This window comes from Cicer arietinum, chromosome 5 (genome assembly GCF_000331145.2).
Source record: "Cicer arietinum cultivar CDC Frontier isolate Library 1 chromosome 5, Cicar.CDCFrontier_v2.0, whole genome shotgun sequence".
NCBI lineage: Eukaryota > Viridiplantae > Streptophyta > Magnoliopsida > Fabales > Fabaceae > Cicer > Cicer arietinum.
In genome coordinates this window covers 76,594,630-76,605,839 of record NC_021164.2, presented here as the reverse complement: position 1 = coordinate 76,605,839, position 11,210 = coordinate 76,594,630, and the positions used below count along the sequence as shown (strand labels likewise).

Genomic DNA, 11,210 nt, shown 5'->3' with positions numbered 1-11,210 from the left:
AACCCAGATATATAAAAATTTTAAAAAATTTTTCCCTTTTTTTTTTTTTTATTAACATAGCTTGTTGCTAGTATTACAATGAAAATTGAATGAAAACCAATCTGTGTACATCATTTTCATTATTCCTGTCCCAAGTCATTTTGAATAATCAACTGCAATTCTCTTCATGTCACTGGCCCCCCTCCCCTTATTGTCGTGTGTTTTATTTTTCTTCACACGTCACATGTCCATGAGTATAAAGGAGAGAAAATGTGAAAAGTTCATCACAACACAAGTTATTTGACTTGTTGTATAGCTAGTCCCTTTGCTTAAGTAATTTTATTTGAGTGTAAATAAAAATAATTTTTAATTAAAAAATATTTAGATATTATTTTTTAGAGATTTTTATAAAATAACTTTTTAATTTCTGTTTGTATATCATAAATAATATTTTTTATAATGATTTTTAATTTGTTTGTATATAATTTTTTAAAGTACAAAATAACTATAAAGAATATGACTTTTCTAAATATATCATAAGTATAATTAGTTATCTTTTGAAACTTCTCAATAATATTATTCCACTATTCTTTATTGAAGTGAGTGCATGCTCTATTACCAACTTCTATTTCTTCAATGCAAATTTTAGAAATTATTTAATTTTAATGTCATTCCATCTTACAACAATTCTTCCATCACCTTCGAAATTTTTCGCATTTTTTTTAGTTGTCATTTTAATTTGTAAGGATAAAAAGAATTGATTTAAGATAATTTCATATTTTTCAAAAAGGATAAGGATAATTACATAATTTTCTCTTACTTAAGTTAAGTTGGGTAGTTTTCAATTTTGTATCATCTTTCTCCCTAATAAATGACATTAGTTAATATTTTTATCTTTAACTAATAAAAGAATAGTTTTATTTTTAAAAAATATTTTTTTTTTCATAAAATAAACACACCTATTATTCATACTTTTTATTTTAGTCAAGAAGTTTAACCAATTAATTTATTAAGTTAATGCTACCGTGAAAATTCAAAAGAAAAAATGTATGTAATTAGATTTAAAGCACAACTTCCAAGTACACCACGATGGCCTGCAGTTAAGAAACATAATGTTTTATACCACGATCACTAATTGAAGATCGGATGGTTTAAAGCAAAGCGATTATAAAATTGATGTAAATGATCTTGACCGTCGATTTGAAATTAAAATGGCTTTAAATTTGTTGCAACGTCATTTTATAACAGAAGAAAATCCAAATATCTTCTAAGTCGTGATCTCCTTAAGACAGTTTATGATACATGGAAACTAATGTGATAATTGATTATGTTATTATAAGAGATTAATTAAGTTGTTTATCAAAATAAACATGTTTGCAGCAACAAAAAGTTCGCGTCAAAATCAGCAGCGGAATCATTTAACCAGCAACAGATTTAACTACATCAATCTGAGTAATGAGCTCAACCAAACACAGTCGATGTCTTCATCTATTACAACAATGGCAAAACCGAACCATGAAAGAAACAAAGCAAATCCACGCTCATACCATAACCAATGGCCTCGCTCGTTTCTCATACATCTCCAGCAAAATCTTAGCCTGCTTCGCTCTCTCACCACGCGGCGATTTACACTACGCAGAGACTCTTTTCACTCACATGCCCAATCCCAATCTCTTTGATTACAATTCCATGATCACCTCTTACACCACAAACTCACAATTCCACAAATCACTCTTCTTTTTCACCAAAATGCTCAACACCAACGTTCGTCCAAACTCACACACCTTTACCGCGATCATCAAATCATGCGTTTCACGTTCTTCTCTCGAACAAGTCTTTGCTCTATCGATGAAGTTGGGGGATTCGTCTGATGTCTATTTCGTGAGTTCTGTTGTAAGCGCGTTTTCGAAACACGGTGAGATAAACCTCGCTCGTCAAGTGTTTGATGAAAGTTCTAACAGAAACGTGGTTTGTTGGACGAGTCTTGTTAGCGGTTATTGCAGTTGCGGTTTGGTTAATGAAGCGAGGGATTTGTTTGACGAAATGCCAAATAAAAACGACTCGTCGTTTAGTGCAATGGTTTCGGGGTATGTTAGGAACGGTTTTTTCAATGAAGGAATTCAACTTTTCCGTGAGTTGAAGAAGAAGATGGGTTTAAGTTTTACACGTGTGAAGCCCAATGGGCCTCTTTTCGTGAGTGTTCTTAACGCGTGTGTAATGGTGGGTGCTTTTGAAGAAGGGAAATGGATTCATTCTTATATTGAGGAAAATGGTTTGGAATATGAACTTGAACTTGGAACTGCGTTGATTGATTTCTACGTGAAATGTGGATTGGTAAAAGACGCAGAACAAGTATTTGATAAAATGTCTGTTAAAGATGTTGCTACTTGGAGTGCTATGATTTTGGGTTTGGCTATTAATGGGAATAATATTATGGCCTTGGAACTGTTTAAAAAGATGGAGAAGGTTGGACCAAAACCTAATGAGGTTACTTTCATTGGTGTTCTCACTGCTTGTAATCACAAAAATCTGTTAGGTGAAGCGTTACGGTTATTTCGAATTATGAGTGATAAATATGGCATTACACCGTCTATTGAACACTATGGATGTGTGGTTGATGTTTTGGCACGAAGTGGACAAGTAAAAACGGCGTTAACTTTCGTTAATAGTATGCCGATGGAACCTGATGGAGTAATATGGGGGTCTTTGCTCCATGGATGTTTGATGCATGATCATTTTGAATTGGGACAGAAAGTTGGCAAGTATTTGATAGAGTTTGAGCCTCAACATAGTGGTAGATATGTTCTTTTGGCGAACATGTACGCGAATGTGGGTAAGTGGGAGGGTGTTTCTGAGATAAGAAAACTGATGAAAGATAGGGGAGTGTTATTCATTTCTGCTTGGAGTTTCATTGAAATTGATCAAACTATACATAAGTTTGTTGCTGATGATAAGAATTGTTTGTATTCAAGAGAAATATATGAAGTGTTAAGTCACCTCGGAAAGAAACTTGAGGAATTTTCAGGAGACAATGATGCTCTTTTTTTATTTGAAATTTGAAACAACAACTTATTTTGTAAAGATTTTAGATAAGAATTGTAAATTTGTATATGAACATTGGAACATTTTGTAAGCGTAAGCATTTTGAAGGATTAGAAAATTGTAAATAATCCAGCAAATGCAAGATGGCTGTTCTCTTACATTCATGTGTTTAAGGTGTCATTCTTTACTTGGCCAGTAAATATGGCTGGAGTGAAATCCTTGTTTATTGCCCCAAACAAACAAAAAAGCAATGAAATTGTGAAAAAAGAAAATAACACTTTTTTAAAAGAAAATTGGGAGGAATTGAAATTACAAAGAGATTATAGTTTAACTCTATTCTCCAACAAAATAACGAATTATTAATATAGACTATTTAAAAAAGATAGTGTTTTTAACTATTTGAGCCTAGCAAAGTAATTTCCTTAGTCTCGGTGACACTATTAGACTGCATCTTTTCTATCATAAAGCCTAGCAATTTTGATGGTCAAAAGCAAATGTGATGTAAGGTGAATTCTGATTTAATAACTTTATAACTCATTTATATGTCCCCAACTTATATTTCATATGAGCATATTATTTGTTCCATCATCAAAATTAAATTTCAAAAATTATAAACAGAGAAAAGTCCATTATTTTAAAAGTTGGAGAATTAAAATCACATTTAAACCAAAATCGTGATTGAGATAAAATAGATATCAAAATTATGTTTAAAAAGTTAAAATAATAAATGAGTTTATTAGTTAAAATAATTTAATTTTAAAATTTAATTAAAAAGAAAAATTTGCAGGCTGTGGGGTTCGAACCCACGCGCACTTATGTGCAGAAGATCTTAAGTCTTCCCCCTTAACCACTCGGGCAAACCTGCTTGTTGTTATAATGTTTCACTTAATTGTTAATCACTGGCAGTGTCCACACATTAGTAAGCTAATAGCGGCTCAACATAAAATGAATATCTATTCAGCTAAAACCCGTCCTATTAGTACCTCAGATGTTTAATTGTATACTCCTAGTGCATAATTGTGTACCCTGAAGGAACCTTGAGGATTATTTAATTATATATTGTATTAGTTTTAGTATTACATTTTACTCTATATTTTTTATTTGATTTTAGCAAATATGATAAATACTAATAATTTATACAACTTGAAGGTTCACATTCGAATTCATAAGAGAACGTTCAATTTAATAATAACGATAATTGTTGGTTGAATTAAAACTTTAAGGCATTTATGTTATATTTTTATCGCAATAATATCGTAAAAATGACAAATTTATATATTCACAACACTAACTATTTTCTTAGCAATTACAACTTATCAGATACAATCATAATTGGAGACTTCGACTAAAACAAAATAAATTGGATAAACTAGAAAAAAACGAAAAAATACAAGCTTTCTAATTGTAATACCATAATAATAACATATATCCAATACAAACTAAGTAGCTAGGGAATGAACTAGAAGAAACCAAGAGGAAGATGAGTAGTATAATTCCCTTGTAAAATACATATATATACACATACACCATGCCCAAACCAAAAGGCGAATTACTTTGTGAAAAAAAATAAAAATAAACAGGACATTATTAAGATTAGAATTTATAAGGCAGCAAATGCATCATCGAGCCATCTCTTTTGCTGAAGAGATGATTCACCGTCGCCATTATTGTTAGTAGAGCCTAAGAATATAGCTCTCACCTTATTCATCCTCTTTCGATGACGAATTCGTCTCAGAACCACTTCTCTATCAAGATTCTTACAGTTCTCGATTGGTTTTATCAACAACTGAGTTGTCACATTAACCATCGTCTCTTCTTTTTCTTCTTCCACTTCCTCGTTTCCCTTGCCTCCACCAAACTCAACTTGTTTGTCGTATTTCGTTGCTTTGTTGGAGTTGTAAGAAGACATGTTTTCTTCTTCTTCTTCTTCTCTGTTTTTTGGCATATCAAAAGTGGTGCGAAAACTGCTTCAGAGTTGAGAGTTAAAAGTGTGCAAGAGCATCTTCATAAGTTGAAAAGGAGTGAGTACTTTTTATAAGTGGTGACAGAATATTTCGATTCCTACATCATCCATTTTTTTATTTACGAATCTTTTTTTATTTTTATTTTTGTTTTGAAATTTGAATAAGGTCGGTGTGATGCAATGTCTTATTATAAACCGACAACAATAAATAAATACTACTAAAACATAAGTACTCGTTTTTGTGGGACTAGACTACAAAATTGGGACTTTGAAAGTGTGAGCATCACACAATTTTTCGAGATTCTAAATTTACAAAAGCTTCCCTTTAAATTAGTAACTTTAATTAAATGTGTTGAGATTTAATGTTAGACCATAATATTGTCTGTCCACGAGTAAGCAATGTCAAAAAGAGTTTTTTTTTTTAATTCAAAATGAGCACTTTACCGTTCAATAGCTATAATTTCTAACATCTTTGTTTATCTTCTTCTAAACAATCCTAAATATAAAGATCCCTAAATTTGGAAATACAAATTTTTCTTATCATAAATCTTTTTGAAAAAATATTGACGGCGACAGTTCACTAACTAAAGATAAACATTACACGACAACAAAAAATTCATCAAGTTTTTTAAATAATACAAGTACAGATACAGCAGAAAATAACATAGAAACACAAATAGAGATATGTCAAACTTTTATGCTAAAGAGCAACAACAACAAGATCAAGACTCACATTTTATAATACAATTTATCATTCATTCATTTTATTATTTATTTCAAGTATGAAATGTCACACATATAATTAAGGAATGAAACATACTTAACAAAGCTACTCGAGGAATAAAACAATTTGACCACTAAAATTCAATTTAAAGAAGACTTTTACAAATTTATAGATTTGAGGCCTCAAATTGTCTTTGTCTGACACTTATAATTTTGGAGCTCAATAATTTGTTTATGGTGTTTAAGAGGAAAATAATTTAAATATTAATGCTATTATAATAAAAAAAACAGATAAATGTTAATGAGATGGGTATTTATAACTTTTTGGTGTGAGAAAAAATAACGTCACTAAATAAAGAATTGAAAGAGTTTTAATTTTTTAATTTATCATCTTTATTTCTTTTAATTTTATCTTTTTTTTCAGTTTTGTTTTGTTGGGTCGAAAAATTTATATTTATCGATCATGCATGTAAAAATTTACAGATACTTCAAATTATTTAATATATTATTGAGACTTATGGAGATTAATAATGTTCAATAAAATAACATAAGACATAAATTTTGATATATCTCAATAATAAATCAAATAGTTTAAAATTTGTAAATTCTTTTACATGTAAAATATAAAATTTAAATCCAAATTGAAAATAATTGAAAACAAAAAATAAAATTAAGAAAAATTGTGAAAAATTTAAATTAAGAGGATCCAAATTCGAGTTAAAAAATGTTTAATTGCTATATATTATCAATATAATTTTTTTTTATTGTGTTAACAAATCGACATCATTCATATAAGAATTTTGAGAGTAATTATTATTAAAATTAAAGATGTGTCAAAAATATATAATATATATGTAAGAGATGTATAACTTTATAATTTTAATATTTTGTTAAGTTTGTTTTTTATTTTCGAGGCGACCCATGGTTTCTTTTAAATAGTGGTTCATCTTTAATTAATTTTTCTATTTTTATTAATGAATATGTACGAAGATATTTATATTTTTTAAATAAATTTTTTTTATTAAAATATTTCGGATTTGAATTTTCACCATAACGTTCAACTTAATGATATAAATATTTTATCAATTTAACTAAAATTTAAAGAAATAAAATATATTAATAAAATACAATTGTTCCTTATTTTAAGAACTTAATATATTTGTAAATTATAATTTAACTCTATAATATATATATATCATAAAGAAAGAGAAAAAAATCACCATAAAAAAGTGTTTTTTCCGCATATATTTTCTGCAAATATAAACTTAGAAAAGCCATCACCCTAAAGTGTTTTGGACCGAAGTAGTTGAAGGAGATAGAAAGAGGAACATCTCTGTTTTGTGTTTCATTTCCAAATTCCGAAATCTTCCCATAACCTAACTCCTCTACCCATAATTTCACTCATATCCATAATCTCAATTTTTGTAATCTCTCTTCTCTCTATTTTTTTCTTCACAATTTTTTACTAATATCATTATTAATTCTCAATTACCTTTCTCTTTCTCTATTTTGTGAAGATTAGGTCGTAGAACACGTTTTCTTCGATTCATTTATATTTTAACGACATGGCAGCTGTCTCCGATCAACCCACAAGTATATGCATTCACTGGTAAACTCTTTGCTTTCGATTCATCAATTCTCGATTTATTTCAACGCAAATATCTCAGCTCAATATTATTGCTACTTGAACTTGTTTTTGAATTATCGATAGCGTTGTGTTCATAATGTTTTATTCTTAAGGAAATTGATCTTGATTTGTTTTATTATTATGTTTTTTTTAGTGATCGGCCTATTCCCGCTGCAAATATTGATTTGCATTCTGTTCATTGCGCCCGGAACCTTGAAAAGTGTAAGGTTTGCGGTGATATGGTACCCAAGCAACATGCTGAGGATCACTATTTGAGCACCCATGCACCGGTATGGAAACTTTTCTCTTGTTTTTGTTTTCTAGTATTTGTATTTCGGTTTATACAAATTAGGGTTAAATATGTTTTTTGTCCTTATAAAATATAGATCTTTTAAATTTTGTCTTTGTAAAATAAAAATACAACTTTTAGTCCTACAAAAAAAACAATCTTGCATACAATTTTAGTCTATGCTGTAAACAGTTGAGATGTCTGTGTTACTTTATGGTAAAGAATATAAATAAATAGAAGAGATTGTGAGTTTGTTTTGAAGGATTCATGGGTCTAAAATTGACGTCTTGGTTACAGTTTGTTGTTGATTTAGCTCTTATGTCAACCAAATTTAATAAAATGTGTTTCACAACTCATCCATTTATGATGATATGTTTAATGGGTTGGTTGGAATGTTGGATTTATTAGATCTACTCTATTGATTATTAGATGGTTAACAGACAAACTCAGATATCCATTTTAGATATTTGTTTCTGCAACTGATTCACCAGTAGAATTGCCAAACTCTAGTTTTTAGAATACCGTCCCTTGTGGCACTTAAATGCCTCTTGCTGTCCTAGCAGCTGCGACCATATTTTTTTGGCCAATTATTGAGTAACTTAATTCTGTTCATCAATTTGGATTTCAGATTGAGTATTGTTTTTTGTCAGTGTTCCACATGGATCTATAAGCTTTGTTGCTTTATAGAGTTCTTTTCTGCATTGTTATTTTGTATTCAATTAGTAGTGTTTTTTTTTAGGGGGGAGGGGGAGATAAAACTCTGCTATTTAGAGAAATTTAGTGTATTCAAATTTCTTTTATTTAGCAAACCTGGCCAGCCTTATTTTTTGTATTGTATCATCATCATGGATATAATGTGAAGATTCCTATCAGTCATTGAGGGGAGAAACTTATAATCTCAACTCTGTTAGGATAGAGAATATAGGATAATTAGAGTTAGTTAGGTTGATGAGTTAAGAGTTGTTATTTTGGTTTGTTCTTATAAAGTCTTTAATTAGCCCTCAGTTGATAAAGGGGAGATAACTTTGAATAACTAAGATTTGTGACTAGATAATTCTCTAGCGCGAAAGGAGAGGGCTTCTTTGGGGTAGACTTGTGTGCAAAGTTATCTTATTCATTGTAAACCTTTTGTATCTTCTCTTTCAACCTCGCTAGAGGAATAAAAAATCATTCTTCAGTTTACAATATTTATCTTTTTATTCATTTGAGTATGTTTTACACCACTATTTTAGGAATTCTTTCTTGCACAAAGAAAAAATCCTAACAAACTCACTATATATGTTGTGGCTAACATAAACAATGAAAAATTTGGGGAATCTGTTCACATGCCTATCAGTTGATTCAGTTTCCCAGGGTGCTCCCCCATTCAGCCTAGCACACTATGATTTATTGAAGTCGGATTTCTTAATCACTTTTGCAATAGTTTTTCTAAAGAAAATATGAAATTGTGCAGGTTTCCTGTTCACTGTGCAGCGAAACAATGGCCCGTGATAGTTTAGATATCCATAAAGGTGAAAATTGCCCCCAAAGGATTGTCACCTGTGAGTTTTGTGAGTTTCCATTGCCAGCAATTGATCTGGCAGAGCATCAGGTGTAGTGGTCATAAAAAAAAACTTTTGAATTAAGAAGGTCGCATTATGTAGTATGTACCGAGGCACTAATCTCAGTTTGATCTTTAATATCTTTCAGGAAGTATGTGGAAATCGAACAGAGCTTTGTCAACTTTGTAACAAATATGTTAGACTGCGTGAAAGATACAACCATGAATTTAATTGCAACATAATCCAAGACAATGCTGCAGGGTCTTCAAGGTAGGAAAATGTTATCATATATTTATAATTACAGCACATTATAATATTCCCGCCCCAAAATTAATTATTACTGCAAGTTTTAGTCTTTCTGAGGGTTAAGGGATAGGGGTATGTCCTATCTATTTTATTTGTTTATTCTAGTTTTGGTCAATCTTGTGCAAGTGTTAAATACATTATTTTACTCTTACTTTTGTTCCTATTAGTTACAGAGTCAATACTTGTTTAGGTGTTCATATAAACTCCCTCTAAAGGAAAAGTAACTCCTAATGTTAGTTATCCTACTTTTTAATTTACAATGATTCTAGAGAAGAGACTTAAGATCACATCTAAAATGAAGTCTATCATTTTTAGGTGATTGGGGTTTCACAACTTTGTGTGTGTGTGTGTGTTTAATGAAAGCAACTGGTTAAAATGAGCTTTTTCTTATTGCATATCATTACAATTATCCTGAGTTATCTTCTCTAGCTTATACATACATTTTTTTAGTCGAGGCTTAATATTAAATAATAGGGGAACTAATCCTTTGACCTGTTTAAGAAAGTTGTTACTGTATTGGTGTCCAAGCTACACAAAGGTGGAAGCAACATAAGTTAACTTTGTGGATTTTCATTACCTATAATTTGCAATTAGTGTCATTTCCCTGTTACTCTATTATGGTCTATGTGAGATGTAATTACTTACAAGATAAACAGCCAACCCTTAAGGTTTGGTCCACCAAATATTTGTGACACAAACCAGATCTTTCTGTGACATTAAGTTATCCTTTCGTCACACTCCATGTGAACATCAATTTTAACCATTTTGATGTCACTCTAAATATTTGCTTCATAACTAATTTAATGTCATCAATCTCACCTGGAAGACCAAATTGATTTCAACTGTATATCCTTAGAGGACTAAAATGGGTGTTTAGTCTGGTTATATTTATTTTCCTTGTGAGTGAATTATATACTTTTTTTGTGAAGGAACGAGAGACCAGCTGAAAGAGATGCAAGTGCACCAAGAAGGCAGCAGAACGAATTCTCAAAAGGACGTCTTCTTTTCACAATTGCAATAACCGGCATCGCTGTTATACTTGGATCTATTTTTTACCAGAGAAAGGCAGAACCCAGTAATGTGCATTAGCAACGCAGAGGAAACATGTTATTATGTTACTGTAGATTGCTCTACCTGTATAATTTATGACGAATGAGATATACTTTACCAGTACATTAAAATTACCGTAGTTCTGTATTTGAAGAGAACTACCAAGAGATAAATTTGAGTCATTCATTATAAAGATTGTCATTCCTTGTTTATATCTTTCAATTACTACTGGAAACCAAACACTGAAACACACATAGTTGAAGAAGGAATGGCTTCTCGTTTGTGTTTGATTGAGTATATTATTTTAGATTTATTTTATACACTCTGTCAAATGTAATTTTCATTGTACCTGCATCTAATTATATTTTATCATATAGATATTTGTGGACATTTTAATAGTTAATATAATAAAATGATGTTATGGTGTAGTACTTGATTAGATGCTAGTTTTTATGAAAAACAATACTCTTTTTGTAAATATGGTGGGATAATTACTGAATTGAAGAACTTAAAGTTACCATCTCGCACTGCAAATACTAATGAATAAATTCATTTTTTTACTCATATAAATTCAATTAAAGTTAATATTATAGATATTTCAAATCATCTTATTTTTTTTTAGTTCTGCTCACTAGCATTGATCACCCCTTGTAAAACAAACATACATCGGCCAACAAACAAAGGAAGCAA

At 30.2% G+C, this 11,210-nt stretch overlaps 2 protein-coding genes and 1 non-coding gene across 4 annotated transcripts; 2 read left to right on the top strand and 1 right to left on the bottom strand.

Annotated features, from left to right (window-relative positions):
- The first annotated feature begins 1,240 nt into the window (after window positions 1-1,240).
- Window positions 1,241-3,179, top strand: LOC101514149 (pentatricopeptide repeat-containing protein At5g66520-like). The gene has a single exon (XM_004500994.4). The coding sequence runs from the start codon at window positions 1,435-1,437 to the stop codon at window positions 3,037-3,039; it is 1,605 nt and encodes a 534-aa protein (XP_004501051.1). The 5' UTR covers window positions 1,241-1,434; the 3' UTR covers window positions 3,040-3,179.
- A 624-nt stretch (window positions 3,180-3,803) lies between these two features.
- TRNAL-UAA (transfer RNA leucine (anticodon UAA)) lies at window positions 3,804-3,886 on the bottom strand. The gene has a single exon. It is a non-coding gene; the product is annotated as a tRNA-Leu (tRNA).
- A 3,097-nt stretch (window positions 3,887-6,983) lies between these two features.
- On the top strand, window positions 6,984-10,838 carry LOC101514799 (uncharacterized). 2 transcript variants are annotated; one of them, XM_004500996.4, is made up of 6 exons: window positions 6,984-7,131; window positions 7,225-7,316; window positions 7,489-7,624; window positions 9,077-9,214; window positions 9,313-9,434; window positions 10,400-10,838. In XM_004500996.4, the coding sequence occupies exons 2-6, from the start codon at window positions 7,273-7,275 to the stop codon at window positions 10,557-10,559; spliced, it is 600 nt and encodes a 199-aa protein (XP_004501053.1). In that variant the 5' UTR covers window positions 6,984-7,131; window positions 7,225-7,272; the 3' UTR covers window positions 10,560-10,838. The 2 variants fall into 2 exon arrangements, with proteins under 2 accessions (XP_004501053.1, XP_004501054.1); XM_004500997.4 differs by having other exon boundaries at window positions 6,992-7,131; window positions 7,230-7,316.
- The last annotated feature ends 372 nt before the right edge of the window (window positions 10,839-11,210 follow it).